The sequence below is a fragment of the Zalophus californianus genome, chromosome 5 (genome assembly GCF_009762305.2).
Source record: "Zalophus californianus isolate mZalCal1 chromosome 5, mZalCal1.pri.v2, whole genome shotgun sequence".
NCBI lineage: Eukaryota > Metazoa > Chordata > Mammalia > Carnivora > Otariidae > Zalophus > Zalophus californianus.
This window is the reverse complement of record NC_045599.1, coordinates 38,547,318-38,569,411: the sequence shown is the minus strand read 5'-3', so window position 1 is coordinate 38,569,411 and position 22,094 is coordinate 38,547,318. Positions and strand designations below refer to the sequence as shown.

General features: G+C 37.3%; 1 protein-coding gene across 3 annotated transcripts in view; it reads left to right on the top strand.

The window, feature by feature from the left end:
* LARS1 (leucyl-tRNA synthetase 1) overlaps positions 1-22,094 on the top strand; it is a 70,235-nt gene that overhangs the window by 5,730 nt on the left and 42,411 nt on the right. Inside the window, exons 2-12 of one of the 3 annotated variants that reach the window (XM_027606543.1) lie at positions 3,736-3,854; positions 6,368-6,455; positions 6,825-6,905; positions 8,703-8,840; positions 12,123-12,284; positions 13,027-13,139; positions 13,960-14,023; positions 16,035-16,102; positions 16,203-16,428; positions 19,024-19,111; positions 19,200-19,276. In XM_027606543.1, the coding sequence (XP_027462344.1) occupies positions 3,736-3,854; positions 6,368-6,455; positions 6,825-6,905; positions 8,703-8,840; positions 12,123-12,284; positions 13,027-13,139; positions 13,960-14,023; positions 16,035-16,102; positions 16,203-16,428; positions 19,024-19,111; positions 19,200-19,276 (1,224 nt within the window). Of the gene's footprint in view, positions 1-3,735; positions 3,855-6,367; positions 6,456-6,824; positions 6,906-8,702; positions 8,841-12,122; positions 12,285-13,026; positions 13,140-13,959; positions 14,024-16,034; positions 16,103-16,202; positions 16,429-19,023; positions 19,112-19,199; positions 19,277-22,094 lie in introns of those variants that run through there. The other 2 variants (XM_027606544.1, XM_027606545.1) reach the window with 2 other exon arrangements.

Sequence of the window (22,094 nt, the reverse complement as noted above, 5' to 3'; positions counted from 1 at the left end):
AACTGGGAATTCATCTGGAAACATAGAAGAGTACATTTAACCACCTCTAATGCACTGCCTTAAATAAGACTGGGCTTTTGTTGTTGAAGAAAGAGAAGGAACAGGTATTGGGTAGGTGATTTGCTGTCCCTGCCATAGCTTATTTTCAAATGATAGTCTTTGTATATTACTACTGAAAACCGGTTTGCATGTATAGAAATAGAGAGACTTGTAACTTATAGGTTACTTGTTAGGAGGAAGGTTTTGTAGTAAGAAGGAGCAAAGGAGCTGAGGGTCTGAAAGAAGGTGGTTAGCAGCATAAATGGAAGGGAGTGAATAGATGAAGGCCCTTATTCTTTCCTGGAAAAGGAAATAACCTTATGCAACCACACTTACTTTTATGGAAATTCTTGGGAAGGAGTCCAAATTGCTTAGTACCTTGATGCACATATGCACCTAGTTCCTAGTCTGTTATTTTTTTTATGGCCACAATATGCAAAGGCGGGCAATGCATAGTTCACTTCTCTCTCTCTCTCTCTCTTTTTTTTTTAAAGATTGTATTTATTTATTTGACAGAGAGAGACACAGCAAGAGAGGGAACACAAGCAGGGGGAGTGGGAGAGGGAGAAGCAGGCTTCCCGCGGAGCAGGGAGCCCAATGCGGGGCTCGATCCCAGGACCCTGGGATCATGACCTGAGCCGAAGGCAGATGTTTAACAACTGAGCCACCCAGGCGCCCCATGTTCACTTCTCTTTTAAAATCTTTAAATATTGAACAGTTATTTGTTGAGAACCTGCTATAAGCTAGACCTTGAGGTTATAATGAGATACAAGTTACCAGTCCCCACCCTGAACAGGCTTCAGTAGTCCTGTGAGGAAGACAGATGTATACCGATACCACTGTGTGATAAGTGCTGGCATGGGGGAAATATTGGTAGGTAGGAACATATTAAGAATGGCGTATCATAACCTCTTGGTGACCAATGCAGGTGATTAGCTGAGACCTGAAGGATGAGAGAGCAAGGCAAAGAGATTGATGAGGCATGAGGGCAGAGAAAGTACTTGGAACAGCGGCTCAGGTGAGAGAGGGAGCTTGGCACATTTGGGAAAATGCAGATGCCTTGATGGGCCTGTAGTGGGGGAATGAAAGAAAGGGGAGGAGAGAGGGATCTGGCAGAAATTAGACAAGAAGGGCCTGGAGTGCCAGGTTTTACAGAATAGACTTTATCCTGACAGCTACAGAGAATATCTGAAAGGGAATTGACTTGATCAGATTTGTGTTTTGATACCATTTCCACTCACAGCAGTTATGATCTGGTCAGGGTTTATAGAAACAAAAAATTTCCTTGTCACTTTCATTTTCCTTTGGTTACTGGAGAAACTTGTTATGTCCCTGATTTTTTTTTTTTTAAGTAATCTTTACACCCAACGGAGGGCTTGAAATCACAACCCCAAGATCAAGAGTTGCATGCTCCACTGACTGAGCCAGACAGGCGTCCCCATGACTTTTCAAATTATGGAATTCTTTCTCATTTCCTCTCTGCCTTTGTAGCAGGGTTCTTCCTTTAATCCAGTATTTCACCTCCTCATAAGCTGACTTGTTCTTGTCTTCTTTCTTAAACATGCTTCACCTCCTCCTTGTAAGCTGACTTGTCTTCTATCTTAAACATACTTAAAAAGTAGTAAACCATTCTTTGGGTTAAAATGCAGGGAACTGGGGCGCCTGGGTGGTTAAGTATCTGCCTTTGGCTCAGGTCATGATTCCAGGGTCCTGCTCAGCGTGGAGCCTGCTTCTCCCTCTCCCTCTGCTGCTCCCCCTGCTTGTGCGTGAGCTCTCTTTCTCTCTGTCAAATAAATAAGTAAAATATTAAAAAAAAATTCAATAGCTTAAAAAAAATGTATGGAACTGAAAATAATAAAACAGAGCTGACAACTTTATAGTAGATTTGTACTAAATCTTTTTTTTTAAATTTATTTATTTGACAGAGAGCACAAGCAGGGGAGGCGGCAGGCAGAGGGAGAGGGAGAGGGAGAAGCAGGCTCCCCTCAGAGCAGGTGGAGCCCAATGCGGGGCTCGATCCCAGGACCCTGGGATATGACCTGAGCCAAAGGCAGTCGCTTAACCAGCGGAGCCACCCAGGCATCCCTTGTACTAAATCTTAATTTTAATACTGTTAGTTATTTTTATTACATAATACACAAAGTATATTTAAGATAGTTATTGGAGAAATAGTGTTAAGGTTGGGGTTCTTTTGACTGCACAGAATTCCTCTTTGCAAAGTGCTCAAATTTGTGTAACCATTTAAAAAACAGTTAAGAATCCAGTATATCTGTGATACGACTAGAAAGCATTTTGTTTTTTAAGTAAACTATGTCCAGTGTGGGGCTTGAACTCACAACCCTGAGATCAAGAGTCACATGCTCTACTGACTGAGCCAGCCAGACGCCCCACCTTTTTTTTAAGTAATATAAAATATATATATAAATAATATATTTAAGTAAGCATTGTGTCCACTGTGGGGCTTGAACTCACAACTCCAAGATCAAGAGTTGCATGCTCTACTGATTGAGCCGGCCAGGTGCCCAACTGGGAAGCATTTTTTAAATTGTTGGTTGAAAGGAGAGAGGGAGGCATGATTAAAGGAGACTGAGTTGCAGGTGTTAGGTGACTTGGCAAGGTCACCTGTTTAGTAGGTTGTAAAAGTGTGAGTAGAGCCCGGGGGTGCCTGGCTGGCCCAGTGAGTGGAGCATGGGACTCATATCTCGGGGTTGTGAGTTTGAGCTCCATGTTGGGTATACAGATTTCTTAAAAAAAAAAAAAAATCTTAAAAAAAAGTATGAGTAGAACCCAGATATTTTCAGCATTTGAAAATGCTGCAGAATCTGGAAATGTTAGCATATAAGAAGGGGAAGAAAATCTAATTTCAATTCAGATAACTTTATACCAGAGAATAAAATTTTAGAAACTAAAAGTAAGTTTCAAAACAGAATTAGATTTGTGGATGGTCCATTGGTATCCAGCTTTCACACTTTTCTGTAAGTGTTCATTCCACTCCAGCTTCAGCACACCTGCTTTTAGCAGCTAATTTTTTTTTTCCCCCACGGAATCAGAAACTGAGAAAGAAGCTCTAACCTTTCTTTTTTTCAGAAATAGGATGATGATGTGTGTACTTTGCTTTCGGTTTCAGCCAAAACCAGGATGATGATGGCAATGTTGCCATGTAGATCTGATATTACTAGAGACATGCTTGCTGTTCTCTGTTTCCTTTTAACTTCATATTAATAGTCTGTTAACCATTTGAAGAGAAGTTCTTCATCAGTTTCCATGAAAAAAAAAAAAAACAACAGTTGACTAATCTTCCCTCAGCGGCTTCCCACTAGGTCTCAGCATCGTTCTTTGGTGGGCATAATTGCAGCTTGGCCAGCAGGTACTACTCCATCCTGTACTTTTCTAAGTATTTATACATTTTAACTAAATAGGAACAGTATCTATTTGACAACAGTATCTGTTTTAGTGTCTGATTAAAAAAAAAGTGTTTCAGACCTTTTATATATTTAAGTAATTCATTAACCATCCCTTTGAGGTTTAAAGTGGACAGATCGTGATCATCATAATTTTTAATCGTTTTTCAAATTCAAGATAACCATGGAAAAATTGCCTCTCAGTAAACAGCTTAGTTCTGTGTGAACCCACTTTTTTTAAAGCAAGACTGTCAGAGTACAGAGTGGATTATTCTATCTCTTTTGTGTCCAATAGGAAAGAAAAGGAACAGCCAAAGTAGACTTTTTGAAGAAGATCGAAAAAGAAATCCAACAGAAATGGGATACTGAAAAAGTGTTTGAGGTCGATGCATCTAATGTAGAGAACCAGACTCGGTGAGTAATACCTTGTGAAGTTCTATACCTTGTGTTTCTAAAACCACTGGCTACAGAAACCAGTTTGTGGAAAGGATAAGGCAGAGTGTATTTATAATGTCTAAAACAGGCTGAAGGAGGTAACTTCTACTTTCTGCATTTGAAATTAGGATCCTCTTTCCTTTGGAATTCTTTTTTTTTTTTTTTTTTTTTTTAAGTGAGCATGGGGTGCCTCGGTGGCTCAGTTGGTTAAGTGTCCAACTCTTGATTTTGATTCAGGCCATGATCTCGGGGTTGTGAGCATGTGCCGCACATTGGTCTCTATTCTCAGCCCAGAGTCGGCTTGAGATTCTCCCTTTCCCTTTCCTCCTGCTCCTCCCTCTGTGCTTGTGCTATCGCTCTCTCTCAAATAAATAAATAAAATCTTTAGGGAAAAAAATAAAAATAAAGTGAGCTCTATGCCCATTGTGGGGCTTGAGTTACATGCTCTACCAACTGAGCCAGCCAGGTGCCCCTCCTATAGAATTCTTAAAGGACTTTTTCTACATAAAGTTTTTTTTTTAATAATATTTTTCATATTTAGACAAAGGAGAATGTTTTGAAGTTTTGTCTTTGCTGACTGATGAAATCATTCTATTAGAGATTCCTAATTAGTGATAATTATCTCCAGAGACACAAAGTATAAATTTTAAAGGTTTCTGTATTTGAAGGTCTTATTTCATAAATACTGTATTGCCTTGATATTAAGCATGAGTTGTAAGACAGTCCACAGATAATGATTATGATATTGGGAAAAACAAAAACAAAATAACTGCCCCAAAACAGTACTGTAATAAATGTATGCATCTATTATAAGATGCATCTCAATTTCAGATATGTTGAAATATAGAAAAATGTCCTCTTATAATGAGGAAATACATTGACAACAATTTAGGAGTAGCTAATCTTGAAAAATTATTGTTCAGTATGCAAAGGAATTAGGAAATACGCCATTTTTAATGTGCATATTATCATTTAATCTTCTTAACCCTTTAAGATTAGCAGTACTTTTATCCCTATGTTATAGATAAGGAGATTGAGGTACAGGGAGCCTAAGTAACCAGTTCAAGGTTGCATAGCTAGGCATTATCAGGGTCTGGACTACTTTTTAGGACTTTCTGATTTTAAAGTGTATCCTCCTTGCTACTCAGCAACAGTCTAATGGATTTTTTCTTTTTCTTTTTTTTTTTTAAGAAATTAAGAGTGTTGTTGTAATGTAAAATCTCTGATGTTATTTAAACTATTGTTTGAAGGTTTTGTTGGTTTTAGAATTTTGGGCAATGTTAGGTAATTTTAAGTTATCGAGAATGAACTGAAAAAGCTGCATTATTTAGTGAAAGAAAACGAACTGAAGAAACCTTAGAAATGTAACATTGAGTGAGAATTTTTTGTTTCTAAGTAATTTCTACACCCATTGTGGGGCTCATAATCATGACCCTAGGATCAAGAGTTGCTTGCTCTACTGACCGAGCCAGCCAGGCACCCCAGTATATAATTTTTTAATGAAGCTCACAAGTGAGCAAAACTAAATGATACATTGTTTAAGGGCACAGACATATATATAAGTTTTTCAAAATCAAGGAAATGACAAAAGTCACTTTCAAGATAGTGGTTATATCTGGTGGGAGAGGGGTGAGGAGCACACAGTATAGCTATAGTGGACTCATCAGTTGGATAGTGTGCCTACAGGTATTCATTTTATTGTGCTTTGTAACATGTATGTATGTTATACATTTGATTCATGAGAAGAGGATATAACATAATAAATTAAGCAGCTTTAAAAAGGTGCTTTTTAACTTAATTTACCATGTATTTTGTAGTACTGAAGACATTTTAGTTTACCTGACAGACTTTGAATTGCTTTATATATATCTAATGAAGGCAAATCTGGTTTAGTTACTAAAGCATTAAATTAATCCAGTTTCCTAAGAGTATTAAAATTATCTTTAGTAAATTGTCTTTACTCAGCATTTTAGCTTAAGTTAAACCTCCAGTATTTGCTACAAGGATATTTATTTCTTTAATATCTACCTATAAATATCTTATTCTTTCTAAATCAAAAGTAAGTTTCAATTTCAGAGGGCTTTTAATTTCCAGACTTATAAATTTAACTTAATTGAACTTTTAATTTATTTTTAAAGATTGTATTTATTTGAGAGAGAGAGAGAAAGAGAGAGCACAAGCAGGGGGGAGGGGCAGAGGGAGAGGGAGAACCAATTTTAGTATATGTGCTGCCGAAGCGAGCACAAGGGAGAGGGAGAACCAGACTCCCCACTGAGCAGGGGACCCCATGAGGGGCTGGATCCCAGGACCCTAGGGTCATGACCAGAGCCGAAGGCAGATGTATAACTGACTGAGCCACCCAGGTGCCTCTTAAATAATAAAGTTTAAACAAGTTGTTTGTAGTTCACATTCCCTTCACCCCATCCCCTCATTGTAAAAGGAACTTAACATTTTCTTCTCTGTACTTTGTTTTTTACATGATTGTTTTGCAGCAAGGGCAAGTACTTTGTAACCTTCCCATATCCGTATATGAATGGGCGCCTTCATTTGGGACACACATTTTCTTTATCCAAATGTGAGGTAAAGTTTCCTCTGTGTATAATAAAATGGGGTGGATGGTCTTTGATAAATACTATTTTGAAGAAAATGGCATATATCGAATTTATTTCCTGTTAAGGGAACTTAGAATTCCTTAATTTTAAACATAATTTTAATATTTTACTTCTATTAAATATTCTTATATTTAACTTGCATATGTGGTATGTAATAAGTAATTCCTAGGATGGTGAAAAGACAGAACAAAGGAATAGTGGACAGAATTTTGGAATGATTTCCTTCTAAAGGAAGAGAGGAAAAGGAAAACTAAATTGATAATCTTTGTGAAAAGTCAATATTTTGTATTTGTCTAGCATTTGAATTTGTAATTTAAATTTAGTTTGCTTTCTGTAGTTTGCAGTAGGATACCAGAGACTGAAAGGAAAAACTTGTCTGTTTCCCTTTGGTTTACACTGTACTGGAATGCCCATCAAGGTAAGATTGCTTTGGGGATTGGTTTCTACTCTTTAGCTTAAAACAAATGTAATGTCCAATTTAAGAGCTTGAAATAGGATTTTCAGATACTTATATATTATATTGCAGTGTTTTTTGAAATGAGTTGAATTTATTGTGAAAATTAATTTTTAGAAGATACTTGAAGAAGTGCATAAAGGGCACACATTAAGGTCTAAGTGATCTCTAATTTTGATATCTCTGTTGGTGACCTTACATATTGATATTTCAACTTAGATTATAACTATTAACAAGTAAAATAGCATGATATTTTGTGTACCCATGAGGTATAGGAAGTCAGCATCAAGTAATAAAGTTTTTTTATGTGTATCAGCTCTTTTTTTTTTAGTTGTATTATATTTTCATCATGTTTGCAAAGGTCTTCATCATAAATGTGTATTAGAAATAATTCTAAGTAAAGAAGGGGCCAGACAATTAGAGTTGAAAGGATTTCCTAAATGCAAGAGGGTTGGGAAATTTAATTCTCATTTCTTTTGCTTCTCCAACCTTTTATTTTGAAAAATGTCAAACCTGCAGAAAAGGTAAAAGGTTAGGAGAACGAACACCCATATACCTTTCACATATAGTTACCAAGTATTAACATTTGCCATAACTGTTTTAGTTCACACACATGTAATACATGCACACTTTTTTCTCTCTTTTTCTATGAACTCATGGAAAGTAAGTTGCACCCATCATGTTGTGCCACCTCCAAGTACTTTAGTGTGTATTTTTTGAGAACAAGGGCATTCTGCATCATCACAGTCTCATTGTCCCCGCCAAGAAGTTTAACATTGATGTAATATTATCTTCATCTAATCTCTAGTCAGATGTTTCTAGTTGTTCCAAAATGTCCTTTCTGGCAGTTTTTTACTCTGTGTGCTGTGGATCACACATTGGATTTTGTTATCAGTTCTTCTTGGTTTCTTTTAGTTTGTCATGACATTGAATGTCATTTGAGAGTTTAGGCCAGTTATTTTGTAGAATGCCTCATCATCTGAGTTTTCTGATTGTTTCTTCATGATTAGATTTGAGTGAAATATTCTGACAAGAATACTATATTGGTGAGGTAAACCTCCCGCTGTATCATATCAAAAGGCGTATATTGGTAGTTTGTATAACCTCAGATAAACCCCTTCATCTCTAGTGTGTGTTTTATAATTTATTATTTTTTTTATTTTTTAAAAGATTTTATTTGTCAGTGAGAGAGAGAGAAAGGGAACATTAGCAGGGGGAAGGGCAGAGGGAGAGGGAGAAGCAGGCTCCCTTCTGAGCAGGGAGCCTGATGCGGGGCTTGATCCCAGCTCCCTGGAATCATGACCTGAGCCAAAGGTAGAGGCTTAACCAACTGATCCACCCAGGCATTCCATGTGTTTTCTAATTTAATGCCTGTTCTGTCTACCTTGCAGGCTTGAGATGACGATAGAAGATATAAGACAGTAATCTTTAAATTGAGAGATACTACTATTCGTGTTGTTATTCAAAATGATAACACTATATCTTAGGTATCTTGGTACTTCTAATACCTAACATATAGTAGACTACATTGAGTATTTTGAATGTTGAATAAATGCTTGCTGAATAAATGAAGTAAAATACTAATTTATAAATTAGTGAATTTTGACGTACATGAATTATATGGATTTTCTATAATGATTCACATGTGTATAGATGTATTGTAGAAAATCTCAATTTTAGTTGGCCATAGAAATACCAAAAAAATTCAGATTGTTTCTGACTTGAATTTTGAACTTCACTCTAATGTTGTATTTGTTATAGGCATGTGCTGATAAGTTGAAAAGAGAAATAGAGCTTTATGGTTGCCCCCCTGATTTTCCAGATGAAGAAGAGGAAGAGGAAGATACCAGTGTTAAAACAGAAGATGTAATAATTAAGGATAAAGCTAAAGGAAAAAAGGTTTGGGGTTAATACTATTTATTTTGGTTGAAATTTTGTATTTTTGTCTAGTTTATATTTGTATTCCCAGTACCTGGCACATAAAAAGTACTCAGTAATTTTGAAAAAGTAACAAAGCCAAAAATTATCTTTCTGACTTTTTGATGGCCTTTTTCCCCTTTTTACTTTATTTTGAAATAATTTAGATATAGAGAAGGATTGCAAGGTAGAGCAGAGTTCCCTTATAATCTTCACCCAGTTCCCCTTATATAACTATGTACAGTCCTCAAAACTAAGAAATTAACATTTGAACAATACTATTCACTAAACTACAAACTTCATTTGACCTTCATTGGTTTTCTCGTTGACATCATTATTCTGTTTGCAGGTCCAATCCAAGATCCCACATTGCATTTACTTGTCATGTCTCCTTCGTATGTCTCCTTAGTCTCTTCCATCTTTGTCTTCCATGACTTTGACACTTTTGGAGAGTACTGGTCAGATCATTTATAGAATGTCCCTCAATTTGGGTTTGTTTAATGCTTTCTCATGAGTAGAATGAGAGGGATGTGTCCTCCTCAGTGCATCATATCAGTGAGTATATGATGTTGATATCTTACTACGGTTGATGTTAACCTTGATCATTTGGCTTTGGTGGTGTCCGCCACGTTTTTCTACTGTAAGGATTCCTTTTTTCCCTTTGATTCATAAATATTTTGAGAGAGATACTTTGGGGCTATGGAAATAATATCTCCTTTTTAAAAAATACTTTATTTATTTTAGACAGAGAATGATTGAGCAAGGGTGGGGGTCAGTGGGGGATAAGGAGCAGAGGGAAAGGGAGAGAGAGAATCCCAAGCAGACTCCCTGCTGAGCACAGAGCCCAATGTGGGGCTCAATCTCATGACCCTGAGATCATGACCTGAGCCAAAATCAAGAGTCAGACATTTAAGTGACTGAGCCAGCCAGGTGCCCTGGAGATAAAATCTTTTTTTAAAATATTTTCTCACTAATTTTAGCATTTGGCAGTGGATCTTGCCTGCAACAGTTGTAACTGTATTGCTCTAATGGTGATTTTCCATTTCCTTCATTCCTTCTACATTTATTACCTGGAATTCTTCTGAAAAGGAATAGTTGTCCTTTCTCCCCCATTTACTTATTTATTCAGGCTTTTTTTTTTTTTAATATCTGTGTGGGTTCATGCATATTTATTTTATTCTTTGAGTTATACTTCAGTACTATCTGGTGTTTTGGGGTGGTTGTTACTGTTATTGTTCAACTTGCTCTGGTTTTGGCCATTGAGAGTCTTTTCGGTTGGCTCCTATGTCTGTCTGATGTGCCTCCACCTTTTTTTTCTTTTTTAAGCACTTTATTATTTTCTAGTGCCCAACATACTCCAGGTTCATCTTTTCCCTGTTGCAGCCTGGAATCAACCACTTCTCTCAGGAATCCTGTTTCCTTTTATTGAGAAACTGTATTTAGAAACTTAAGTTCTGAATGCTAGGTACACTCATTGTTTATAGCCCTTCTCAGTAGAAAGAGCAAGGAAATATATATAATAACCCCGGTAACCCACATATATGTACCTGTCTACAGGTTCTTTACCTATCTCTGTATACATTCAAAAAGTTCATCCTACGGGGCACCTGGCTGGCTCATTTGGTAGGACATGCGACTCTTGATGTTGGGGTCATGAATATGAGCCCCACATTTGGGGTAGAGTTTACTTTAAAAAAAAAGTTCATAGTGATACTGCTGGCTCCATGTTATAACCACGGGCCTCATTCTAGCATTCTCCCTTTACTTATTTGTGACTTCTTTTTCCAAACAGTGAGAAACCTGGCTCTCATTATTTATAGTATATAATTTTTTCAGTCCTGGTCTACTAGTAGTTCAAGAATTGCTAACCCATACCCCTGGGAGAAACAGTTTTACCAATGAAAGTACAGTGTTTGTATATGCTTTTTGTCTACTTTTTGTCCTTAGAATCTAGTCAACACATTCTTTTCCAAAGTTACTTTTTTTTTTTTTTTTGAGTAAGCTCTACACCCAACGTGTGGCCCAAAGTCATGGTCTCTGAGATCAAGAGTTGCATGTTCTACCAACTAAGCCAGCCAGGCACCCCCGGAGTTACTTCTAAAGTTCCTTTCTTTTTAACCCACTTCAAAGTGTGGTTGTATCATGTATTTATAATACTGTTAGGTACATTTGTCATAGTCTACATTTCATCTTCCATTCCTCCAACATCCTGGTGGATTTTTTAAACAAATATATATACAGTAAAATTCACTCTTTGTAGTAGATAGTTTTGTTGGCTTGACAAATACGTGGAGTTATGTTCCTGACACCATAGTACCATACAGAGCAGTTCTGTCACCTCCAAAACTCCTTGCCCTGCCTTTTTAGTTCTTTTTTTTTTTAAGATGTATTTATTTTAGAGAGAGAGAGGGAGAGAGAGCACGTATGTGCACACTCATGCACGTATAAGTTGAGGTGGAGGGGCAGAGGGAGAGGGAGGGGGAATCTTAAGCAGACTCCCTGCTGAGCATGGAGCCTGATGCAGGGCTTGATCCCATGACTCTGAGACCATGACCTGAGCTGAAATCAAGAGTCTGACGCTTAACTGACTGGGCCCCCAGGCGCCCCTCCCTTTTTTTTTTTTTTTTTTTTTACGATTTATCTGTTTGTTTTAGAGAAAGCGAGCGAGTGAGCAGGGGGAGGAGTAGAGGGAGAGGGACAAGCAGAGTCTGCGCTGAATGTGAAGCCAGACGTGGAGCTTGATCACATGACCCCAAGATCACTACCCGAGCCAAAACCAAGAGTCGGTTGCTTAACCGACTGAGACACCCATTTTTATAGTTTGATCATTTTTTTATAGTTTTTATAGTTTAACTTCTTTACCCACCTCCAACCCCTGACATTTGGTTGCCTTTTTGATATTGGTAAATATTAGAAAAAGACAAAACTCTTGTTAATAGCTTATTCATAACTAAAAAAAGATACATGTGGTATTAGAAAAAAGGGACTAGAGATTGGTGCTGACATCCTATCTTTAATGATAATTCTTTATGGTTCCAATGATTTAGTTATTTCTCGTATCAGAGTCTTAGTATTGGACTGTAAAATTTGGCAGACAAAATAGTATGTCAAAATCCATTAGTATTCTGACATACCAACAGCATGTTTTGGAATATAAAAAAATTATCAAATCGAATTATTCACTTAAAATTATTGCTGTCCTGGAATTTGCTAACCATTTGTTGGTTGGTCCTTGATGGAGTTTGTTCTTATTGTTTTTTTTAGAGTAAAGCTGCTGCTAAAGCTGGATCTTCTAAATATCAGTGGGGCATTATGAAATCCCTTGGTCTCTCTGATGAAGAGATAGTCAAATTTTCTGAAGCAGAATATTGGCTTGATTATTTCCCACCACTGGCTATTCAGGATCTGAAGAGAATGGGTTTGAAGGTATGTCCATCACTCCCATAGTTTAAGAAAATATGAAGAACACATTGTGTTTATGATTATATGATATTTGGACCACTCTTAATTTAGAATATATTCCACCTGTATTGCATTAATGAATTAGTACTGTTATTGTTATGGGTCTTGATATAAGCAGTGAAGTACTTTAATATTTGTTGTATTGGAATATTTTTTTTTTAAGATTTTATTTATATATTTGACAGAGAGCGAGAGAGCACAAGCAGGGGGTACAGCAGAGGGAGAGGGAGAGGCAGGCTCCCCACCAAGCAGGGAGCCCAATGCGGGGCTCGATCCCAGGACCCTGTGATCATGACCTGAGCCGAACGCAGATGCTTAACCATCTGAGCCACCCAGGCGCCCCTGGAATATGTTTTAATAGCAATTAGTAGAAGGGAATTCTGTCAAAGAATATGAAGAAGCCAAAGTTTAGCTTATATATTTAGGAATACTTAAAGGTATTATTTAAGTGTTCTTTCTTAATTTATTATAATTCCTATATGCTTGTTATATGAATATGCGTGTTTCAAAATTGACCAATTAAACACAAGTTAATATAATTAATATATTTAATAGATAGAACCTAAAAATGTTTTCTTTTAATGTTTGATATAATTATAGGTTGGAAAATAAAGAGTAGAGAGTGAGTAATTGATTCGTGGGAACTCTTATTCATAGAGACTCTACAGATTTCTCAAAAATTACCTTTTTCTTTTCTCTTCTATAGGTAGACTGGCGTCGTTCCTTCATCACCACTGATGTTAATCCTTACTATGATTCATTTGTTAGGTGGCAGTTTTTAACATTAAGAGAAAGAAGCAAAATAAAATTTGGGAAGCGGTGAGTTTGTTGTCCTTCAGTATAATAAAGCAAGAATCATAATTCTTGCATTGTAATTCACTGCTTGATAGATAGCCTTCTTTTTCCCATTATCCTTTCTCATTTTGTAAATTTTTTCTTTTTGTTCTCATGTCTCATTTGTTTCCCTTTTTAGTCTTAACAGTATTTTAATGCCTCTGAGCTGCTTAGTGTTCATGACAAATAAAAACAGGGAGACTAGAGGTGTTGGCTTTTTTTTTTTTAAATATAATACCCAGTGCTCATTACATCACATGCCTTCCTTAATGTCTATCACCCAGTTACCCCATCCACACACGCCCCTCCCCTCCTGCAACCCTCAATTTGTTTCCTATGATTAAGAGTCTCTTATGGTTTGTCTCCCTCTTGGAGTGTTGGCTTTTATGATCTCCCTAAAGATTCTGTTTAGTATTTCCAGCCAAGCACAAAAAAATTTTATTTATGTGTTAGTTTATCCTTTTTTTCTATAAATTGTTTAAGATTCTTCCTTGATTCTGTGGATTAATTAAAAGCTACTTGTATTTCATAACTGAAATTATACTTCATAATCTTTTGTTTCATACCACAAAGCCAAGATCAGTGCATATTTTTCAGGGTATTACCTTTGATGAAGGCAGAAAGGTTTCATTAAATAACTAGGCTGACAACTACTCATAAAAGCATAAATAATTGATGTAGACATTTGTTCAGTTAGAAGTTTTAGTTAGAAGAAATATTGTTAGATACTAGCAACAGAAGCAAATATGTTAGGATGAAACTTGTATATTACAATAATATTTGTCACTTATTGTTTATTTTTTAGGTATACCATTTATTCTCCAAAAGACGGACAGCCCTGCATGGATCATGACAGGCAAACTGGAGAGGTAATTATTTGTGACATAGAGTAGCTATTATAATATTTCATAATATGGCGATAGAGTTTACAGAATATATCAAAAACCTAAAAATAATTTTATTCCAGTGCTGAGGTATATTCCGGTGACTCTGAAGAGGAAGGCACAGTGGCACTGTAGGTGTCTGTGTCTTGTCTAGGACCTTGTTACTCCAAGAGTGGTGCTAGGACCAGCTGCATATGCATGTGATACAAAAGCACATTCTTTTTTTTTTTTTTTTTTGGACAGAGACACAACGAGAGAGGGAACACAAGCAGGGGGAGTGGGAGAGGGAGAAGCAGGCTTCCTGCCGAGCAGGGAGCCTGATGCAGGGCTCGATCCCAGGACCCTGGGACCATGACCGGAGCTGAAGGCGGACGCCTAACGACTGACCCAGCCAGGCGCCCACAAAAGCACATTCTTGGGCCTTAGCCCAGAATTGCTGAATCAGAAGCTCTGGGGGTAGAGCCCAGAAATCTGTCTCTAATAAGCTCTTGATAGGATTCACATGTAGGCTAATGTTTGAGAAGCACTGCTTGGAGAATACACTGTTCTAAAAAGCATGGGGCAAGGTGATGAGATATGTGGCTAACTGATGTACACAGATTCCATTTATACTTGTTTTGATCATGTGCCTACTTGCTTATTTCCAAAGTGCTTCTAGCCATGCATGACATCAGTTCACTCTACATTCCTGTAAGACACATTAGTAGCATTATTCCTTATAATACTTGAGTGAAGCCAAGGTGATTTGCCTAAAGCCATAGCACAGTCAATCAGTAACAATGACAGAATCTGACCTTAGGATTCCCTGTGTTGTATCTTCCTTTGTTACCATCTCTGAATGCATTTGTAGTTTAGTGATTACTTTTCAAAGTCAGCTTTCAATTATGATGTAACTTATCTAATAGAAGTGAGAGTTGATCAAAAATTTGAATTTGGAAGACTGAATTTACTGACTGTTAAGTTTTAATGTAGTCAACACCACAGCAATATCCTAAATTCCATAGTATGTCATAGTTTTTCAAAGCATTTTCTTGTTCATTGTCTTACCTGCTCCGCAGGACAATCCCATGTGAGTCACAGTACAGTTATTTTACAGATGAAGAAATGAAGGCTCAAAGAGACTGTGACTACCTTGGGTCAAGCCATTAGTAATGGGCTCGGCTAGGTTTTGAATGCACATCATTTGACCCCAGGTCCAGAGTATTTCTTTGATGCCTGCTCTGTGGGATTTTTCGATTACATATTCTGACTCCCATTTTGGTAAACACCGTTTTGGGTGATTATTCTAATTTTTACCTCGTGTCCTCCACTCTCAAGTGAGCTCTTAGTCAACCGTTTTTACTTAGTAGTGTCTGGGCTTCTTTTATGGGTTCTGATCTGGTGTGGGGTGGGAAGGTGGCCTTTCAAGTCACTCTTCTTTTTTTTTTCCCCCAAAGATTTTATTTATTTATTTGAGAGAGAGAGAGGAAGAGAGCACGAGCTGGAGGGGGTGTGCAGTGCAGAGTGAGAGGGAGAAGCAAAGGGATCATGACGTGAGCTGAAGGCAGTCGCTTAACTGGCTGAGCCACCTAGGCACCCCTTTCAAGTCACTTCTTACACATTAGACCTTTATTTTTTTTTAATTTATTTTTTAAAGATTTTATTTATTCATTTGAGAGAGAGAGAGAGAGAGAGCCACAAGCAAGGGGGAGAGGCAGAGGGTGAGGGAGAGTCCCCACTGAGCTGGGAGCCTGATATGGGGCTCAGTCCCAGGACCCGGAGATCATGACCTGAGGCGAAGGCAGATGCTTAACCATCTGAACCACCCAGGTGCCCTCACATTAGACTTTTATGTGAATGTAGTCATCTCCTTACTTGCCGTCTCCTCATTGGAAGAAAATTATTCTAACAATGCAAGAATCCATCTAAAAAATTTGACTCAGATCTCTCACATAGATGGTGGGTTTAATCCAAGCTTTTTTATCCTCTCAAATTTTTGTTTTGTTTATTTGTTTAGGGCGTGGGACCTCAGGAATATACTTTAATCAAGTTGAAAGTACTTGAGCCATACCCATCCAAATTAAGGTGGGTTGCCAAAGAGTTATTGCTTTATCTTTTCGAAATAATAGATGTGATAGAATCCACAACATTTTTTTTGCATGAACATATATTTTTTTCTTCTTAGTGGCCTGAAAGGTAAAAATATCTTCTTGGTAGCTGCTACTCTCAGACCTGAGACCATGTTTGGACAGACCAACTGTTGGGTTCGCCCTGATATGAAGTACATTGGGTTTGAGACGGTGAATGGTGATATATTCATCTGCACCCAAAGAGCTGCCAGGAATATGTCATACCAGGGCTTTACCAAACACAATGGAGTGGTGCCTGTTGTTAAGGAATTAATGGGAGAGGTGAGTTGGGTAGCAGATTTCTTATTTTAATGCTTAAATTTAGAGGAGAATTTCAACGATGACACTTGAGGAAAGAACATTGAAAAAATCTTTTTAATTGAGGTATCCATATAATGCAATGTGTAAATCCTAAATTTTGTATTTTGGTGCATTTTTATATGCGTGTACACTCAGGCAAGCACCACCTAAATCAAAATATAGAACAGTTCCAGTAGTCCAGAAAGTGCTGTCTTGTCCATCTTGCAGTCAGTACTTACTCCTCTTCTGCAAAGGTAACCACTGCTCTGATTTAAGTCACCGAAGATTAGTTGCTGTTCTTGAACTTTTCATTCAGAATTATATAATCTGTACTTTTTTGTGTCTGGCTTCTTTTGCTCAAATTATGTCTTTGAGATTCATACATGTTGTGTGTAGGAGTGGTTTTGTTCTTTCTTATTGCTGTGGAGAATTCATTGTGTACCATAGCATTTTTGAGTCTTGTTTCAGTTCGGTAAGTATCTGGTCAAAAAATATAGACAGTCCTCCCTAAGAGATTTAATAGCTGCAGTAGATGATTACCAGCATTCCTGGTATAGAATTGCAGCCATTTTTTTCCCTGAAGAATCTTGGATGATGGTAACTAAATAATGGTAACTAAATCTGGATGATTATGTAGCTTTTATCCTTACATTTTATTTACTTATCAGTATTTCAGAGTATATTTTACTCCCTTTGGTAAATGCTGATCTTAGGTATCTTAATAAATAACATTTATTTATTTATTTATTTTTAAAAAAGATATTATTTATTTGAGAGAGAGAGAGAGAGAGAGCATGAGCAGGAGAGGCAGAGGGAAAAGAAGAGAGAGAATATCAAGCATACTCTGTGCTGAGCAGAGCCTGATGCGGGACTCGATCTCATAACCCTGCGACCATGACCTGAACCAAAACCAAGAGTCAGACGCTTAACCAACTGAGCCACCCAGGCGCCCCAATAAGTAACATTTTAAAAGAAAAAGATGAGTAGAATACTATCTCAGTTTTTTTGAATTGAGCTTTTATTTCTTGCTTATTTTGGAAACTTACTTTTGGACTAGATTGTTACACATTAGTAGAACTCAAAATTTGAAAGACAAAAAGAAAATTTGTCCCTAGTCACTCAGTTTCCCCTTCCATAGGCATTCACTAAAATCACTGTTTTAAATATCCTTCCAGAAGTATTTCATGTATCTATAAGCAAATGCCTGTGTATACTTTCTCCCTCTTATTATTATTTATCTACTTTTTTAAAAGATATTATTTATTCACTTGAGAGAGAAAGAGCACGCATGTATAAGCAGGGGCAGAGGCAGAGGGAGAGAGAATCTCAGGCAGATACCCCACTGAGTGCAGAGCCTGACTCGGGGCTCAATCTCACTACGCTGACATCATGATCTGAGCCAAAATCAAGAGTCAGATGCTTAACCAATTGAGCCACTCAGGCGCCCCTCCCTCTTTTTAATATACCAGTGGCAGTATACTTAATCACATTGTTCTCGGTCTTGCTTTCTTTTTTACTTAATTATGACTTGGTATGTGCCTTATCAGCACAGAGCTTCCTTGTATCTTCTGTTTTACAGCCATATAGTATTCCATTGTTTGGCTCTACCACAGCTTATTTAACCATTCTCTATAATGGATATTGGAATAGTTTGTCTTTTTCTGTGATAAGCAGTGCTGCCGCATCTCATTAGTTCCTGATGTCTGAGTTCTGAGACGTTTTTAGGAATTGTGTGAATAACACAAATATTTTCTGTTCCTAATGCAGTTTCTTTCCATTTGAGCAGATTCTGGAGTGTGTGATATAAATAAAATATAAATAAAAAAATAGCTTGCAGCCCTTATTAAGACTGTCATGATATTTAGCCTTCACCCATGTCACTATAAGTAGCTTCTTCATGAGTAAAGTGGATGGGTGGGAACTGTGTGGAATTGAAATGTGCATTCCTTGGCTCAAAAAGCAGCTGCAAGCGCTTTTGTTCCCATTCTAAGGGTATGGGTTCAATATTGTTGAATCTTCGGATTTTGTTGTTTTTAAGAGAAACTGGTTATATCCTTTTCGTTCAGTTTGTCTTCGTAATCATTGTTTTAATTTAAATGGATATACAGTATTTTATTTTGTTGATATCTCATTTTGTTAAATGATTTTCTATTCTGTAAAGTTTTAGCTGTCTCCAGGTTTTGCTGTTGTAGTTAACACAGCATTGGGTAGACTTCTCAAAGAAAAAAAGTTACTTTTTCCTTTGAGGTTAATTTCCTAGGATTGGATTGCTGGGTCCAGGTTGTGTGAACATTTTTGTGTCTCTTGCTATGGTTCCTATATTGTTTTCCTCAAGGAGTACACTGTCACAAGCAATGTATTAGTGTACTAATTGCCTCACAACCTTACCACATTACATTTGGGTATCATAATTATTCACAACTATTTGTAGTCTGGTACGTATAAAAAATGTATTTTGTTTTACTTCATTTATTTTTAAATACTATCTTCTCAGGGCTTAAAAATATTAACACTGTTTTAAATTTTAATGGTTAAAATAAGTTTTTTCACCTTTATGCTGATCTTTTTGTTGCACAGGAAATTCTTGGTGCATCACTTTCTGCTCCTTTAACATCTAATAAGGTCATCTATGTTCTTCCAATGCTCACCATTAAGGAGGAAAAAGGTAGAGTTTCTTTCTTTCTTTCTTTCTAGAAATACTTTGGTAATTGCATTCTGGTTGTATTAATTAATTCCACACTTTCTTTTATAAGGCACTGGTGTGGTCACAAGTGTTCCTTCTGACTCCCCCGATGATTTTGCTGCCCTCAGAGATCTGAAGAAAAAGCAAGTTAGTGTCTCAGTTTCATGTTCTTATTTCTTCTTAATCATCTAATTAGGTACTGCTGAACTATGAGATTAGGCTAAAAAGGTATCATGTATCTTTGAACTATTATCTCTGCCTTCTTTCTTGATGTTTATGTATTTTCTTTTGTTTTGTATTTTAAGTATAATATTTCACAGAATCTTTTTTAAAAAGACTTTCAGAGCAGTTTTAGGTTTATAGTAAAATTGAGAGGAAGGTATAGAGATTTCCCATTTACTCCCTGCCCCCACATGTGCACAGCCTTCTTATTATCAAAATCCCACCAGAGGGGTGCATTTGTTACCATGATGAACCTGCATTGACACATCATAATCCACCAAAGTCCGTAGTTTACTTTAGGGTTCACTCTTGGTGGTGTATATTCTTTGGGTTTGGACAACTGTATAGTGACACAGTTTCATCGTTGTAATATCATAGAGTATTTTCATTGCCCTAAGAATCCCGTGTGGTCTTTCTGTCATCTCTCTCCCCTGTGACCCCGGCATTCACTGATCTTATTATGGTCTCCACAGTTTTACCTTTTCTGGAATGACATGTGGTTGGAATCATACCGTGTGTAGCTTTCTCAGATTGGCTTCTTTCAACTACTCATATGCATCTAAGGTTTCTCTGTGTCTTTTCATAGCTTGATTGCTCATTTTCTTTCTACCTGGATGTACCATAGTTTATCCATTCACTTCCTGAAGGACCTCTTGGTTGCTAATAAGCACTGGTAATTATGAATAAAGCTGCTATATACATCCATTTGCAGGTTTTTGTGTAGACATAAGTTTTCAGCTCCTTTGGGTAAATACGAAGTTGTGTGATTGCTGGGTCCTATGGTAAGAATATATTTAGCCCCCCAGCTGTGTTCCAAAGTGGCTGTACTGTTTTGCATTCCCACCAGCAGTGTATAAGAGTTCTTGTTGCTCTACATCCTCACTAGCATCTGGTGTTGTCATTGTACCAGATTTTGTCCATTGTAATGGGTGTGTAGTGATATCTCTTTGTTGTTTTAATTTGCATTTTCCTGATGATATGATGTGGTCTTTTCATATGCTTATTTGCCAGCTATGTATCTTCTTTTGTTGAGGTGTGTCTGTTAAAGTCTTTGGCACATTAAAAAATCAGATTGTTTCCTTTTTTTTTAAGATTTTATTTATTTCTTAGAGAAAGTGCATGAGTGCGTGCACACACGAGTGTGTGTGGGGGGAGGGGCAGAGGGTGAGGGAGAAGCAGATTTTCCACTGAGCAGGGAGCCTGATGTGGGGCTCAATCCCAGGACCCTGAGATCATGACCTGAGCCAAAGGCAGACACTTAATCAACTGAGCCACCTAGGCGACCTGGATTGTTTGTTTTCTTAAGATTCAGTTTTGAGAATTCCGTGTGTATTTTGGATAATAATCCTTTATCAGATGTGTCTTTTGCAAATATTTTTTCCTGATCTTTGGCTTGTCTTTTATTTTAATTCCTGATCCTGTCTTTTGTAGAGCAGTTTTTAATTTTAATGATGTTCAGTTTATTATTTCTTTCATGGATTGTGTCTTTGATGTTGTATCTAAAAAGGCACCCCCGTACCCGTGGTCATTTAAGTTTTCACCTACATTTTCTTCTAGGAATTTCATAGTTTTGTGTTTTACATCTCTGTGATCCATTTTGAGTTATTTTTTATGACAATATAAGGTCTGTGTCTAGATTCATTTTTTTTTTTTGCATGTGAATGTCCAGTTGTTCCAATAACATTTGTTGAAAAGACTGTCTTTGAATTACTGTATTGCCTTCGCTCCTTTATCAAAGATCAGTTGACTATATTTTGGGGGTCTATTTCTGGCCTCTCTGTGTTGTTCCGCTGAACTATTTGTCTCTTCCTTTCTTAGTACCACACTGTGTTGATTACTGTAACTTTATAGGAAGTCTTGAAGCCAGAAGCCAATTTTGTTCTTCAATATTGAGTTGACTATTTTGGGTGTTTTGCCTCTCTGTATAAACTTTGCAATCAGTTTGTTGATATTCATAAAATAACTTGATGGGATTTCAGTTGACATTGCATTAAATCTGTAGGTAAGTTGGGAAGAATTGACGTCTTTTTTTTTTTTTTTTTTAAAGATTTTATTTATTTATTTGACACAGAGAGAGACAGCGAGAGAGGGAACACAACAAGCAGGGGGAGTGGGAGAGGGAGAAGCAGGCTTCCCGCCGAGCAGGGAGCCGGATGCGGGGCTCGATCCCAGGGCCCTGGGATCATGACCTGAGCCGAAGGCAGTCGCTTAACCAACGGAGCCACCCAGGCGCCCCTGACGTCTTGACAATACTGACTCTTCCAGTCCATGAACATGAAGTATCTGTTCATTTATTTAGGTTGTTTTTTTTTTTTTAAGATTTTATTTATTTATTTGACAGAGAGAGAGAGGCAGCGAGAGAGGGAATAGAAGCAGGGGGAGTGGGAGAGGGAGAAGCAGGCCCCTTGCTGAGCAGGGAGTCTGTTACAAGGCTCGATCCCAGGACCCTGGGATCATGACCTGAGCCGAAGGCAGATGCTTAATGACTGAACCAACCAGGCACCCCTTATTTAGTTTTCTGATTCTGTTCACAGGGTTTTTTGTTTTTCTGGTATAGATCTTATGTACGTATTGTTACTTTTGTACCTAAGTATTTGATTTTGGGCGGTGCTAATATAAATGGTACTTTGTTTTTAATTTTGAATTCCACTTGTTCATTCTTAGTACATTGGAATGCAGTTAACTTTTGTATAGTTAACTGTATATCTTGCAACCTTGCTATAATTGTTTATTAGTTCCAGGA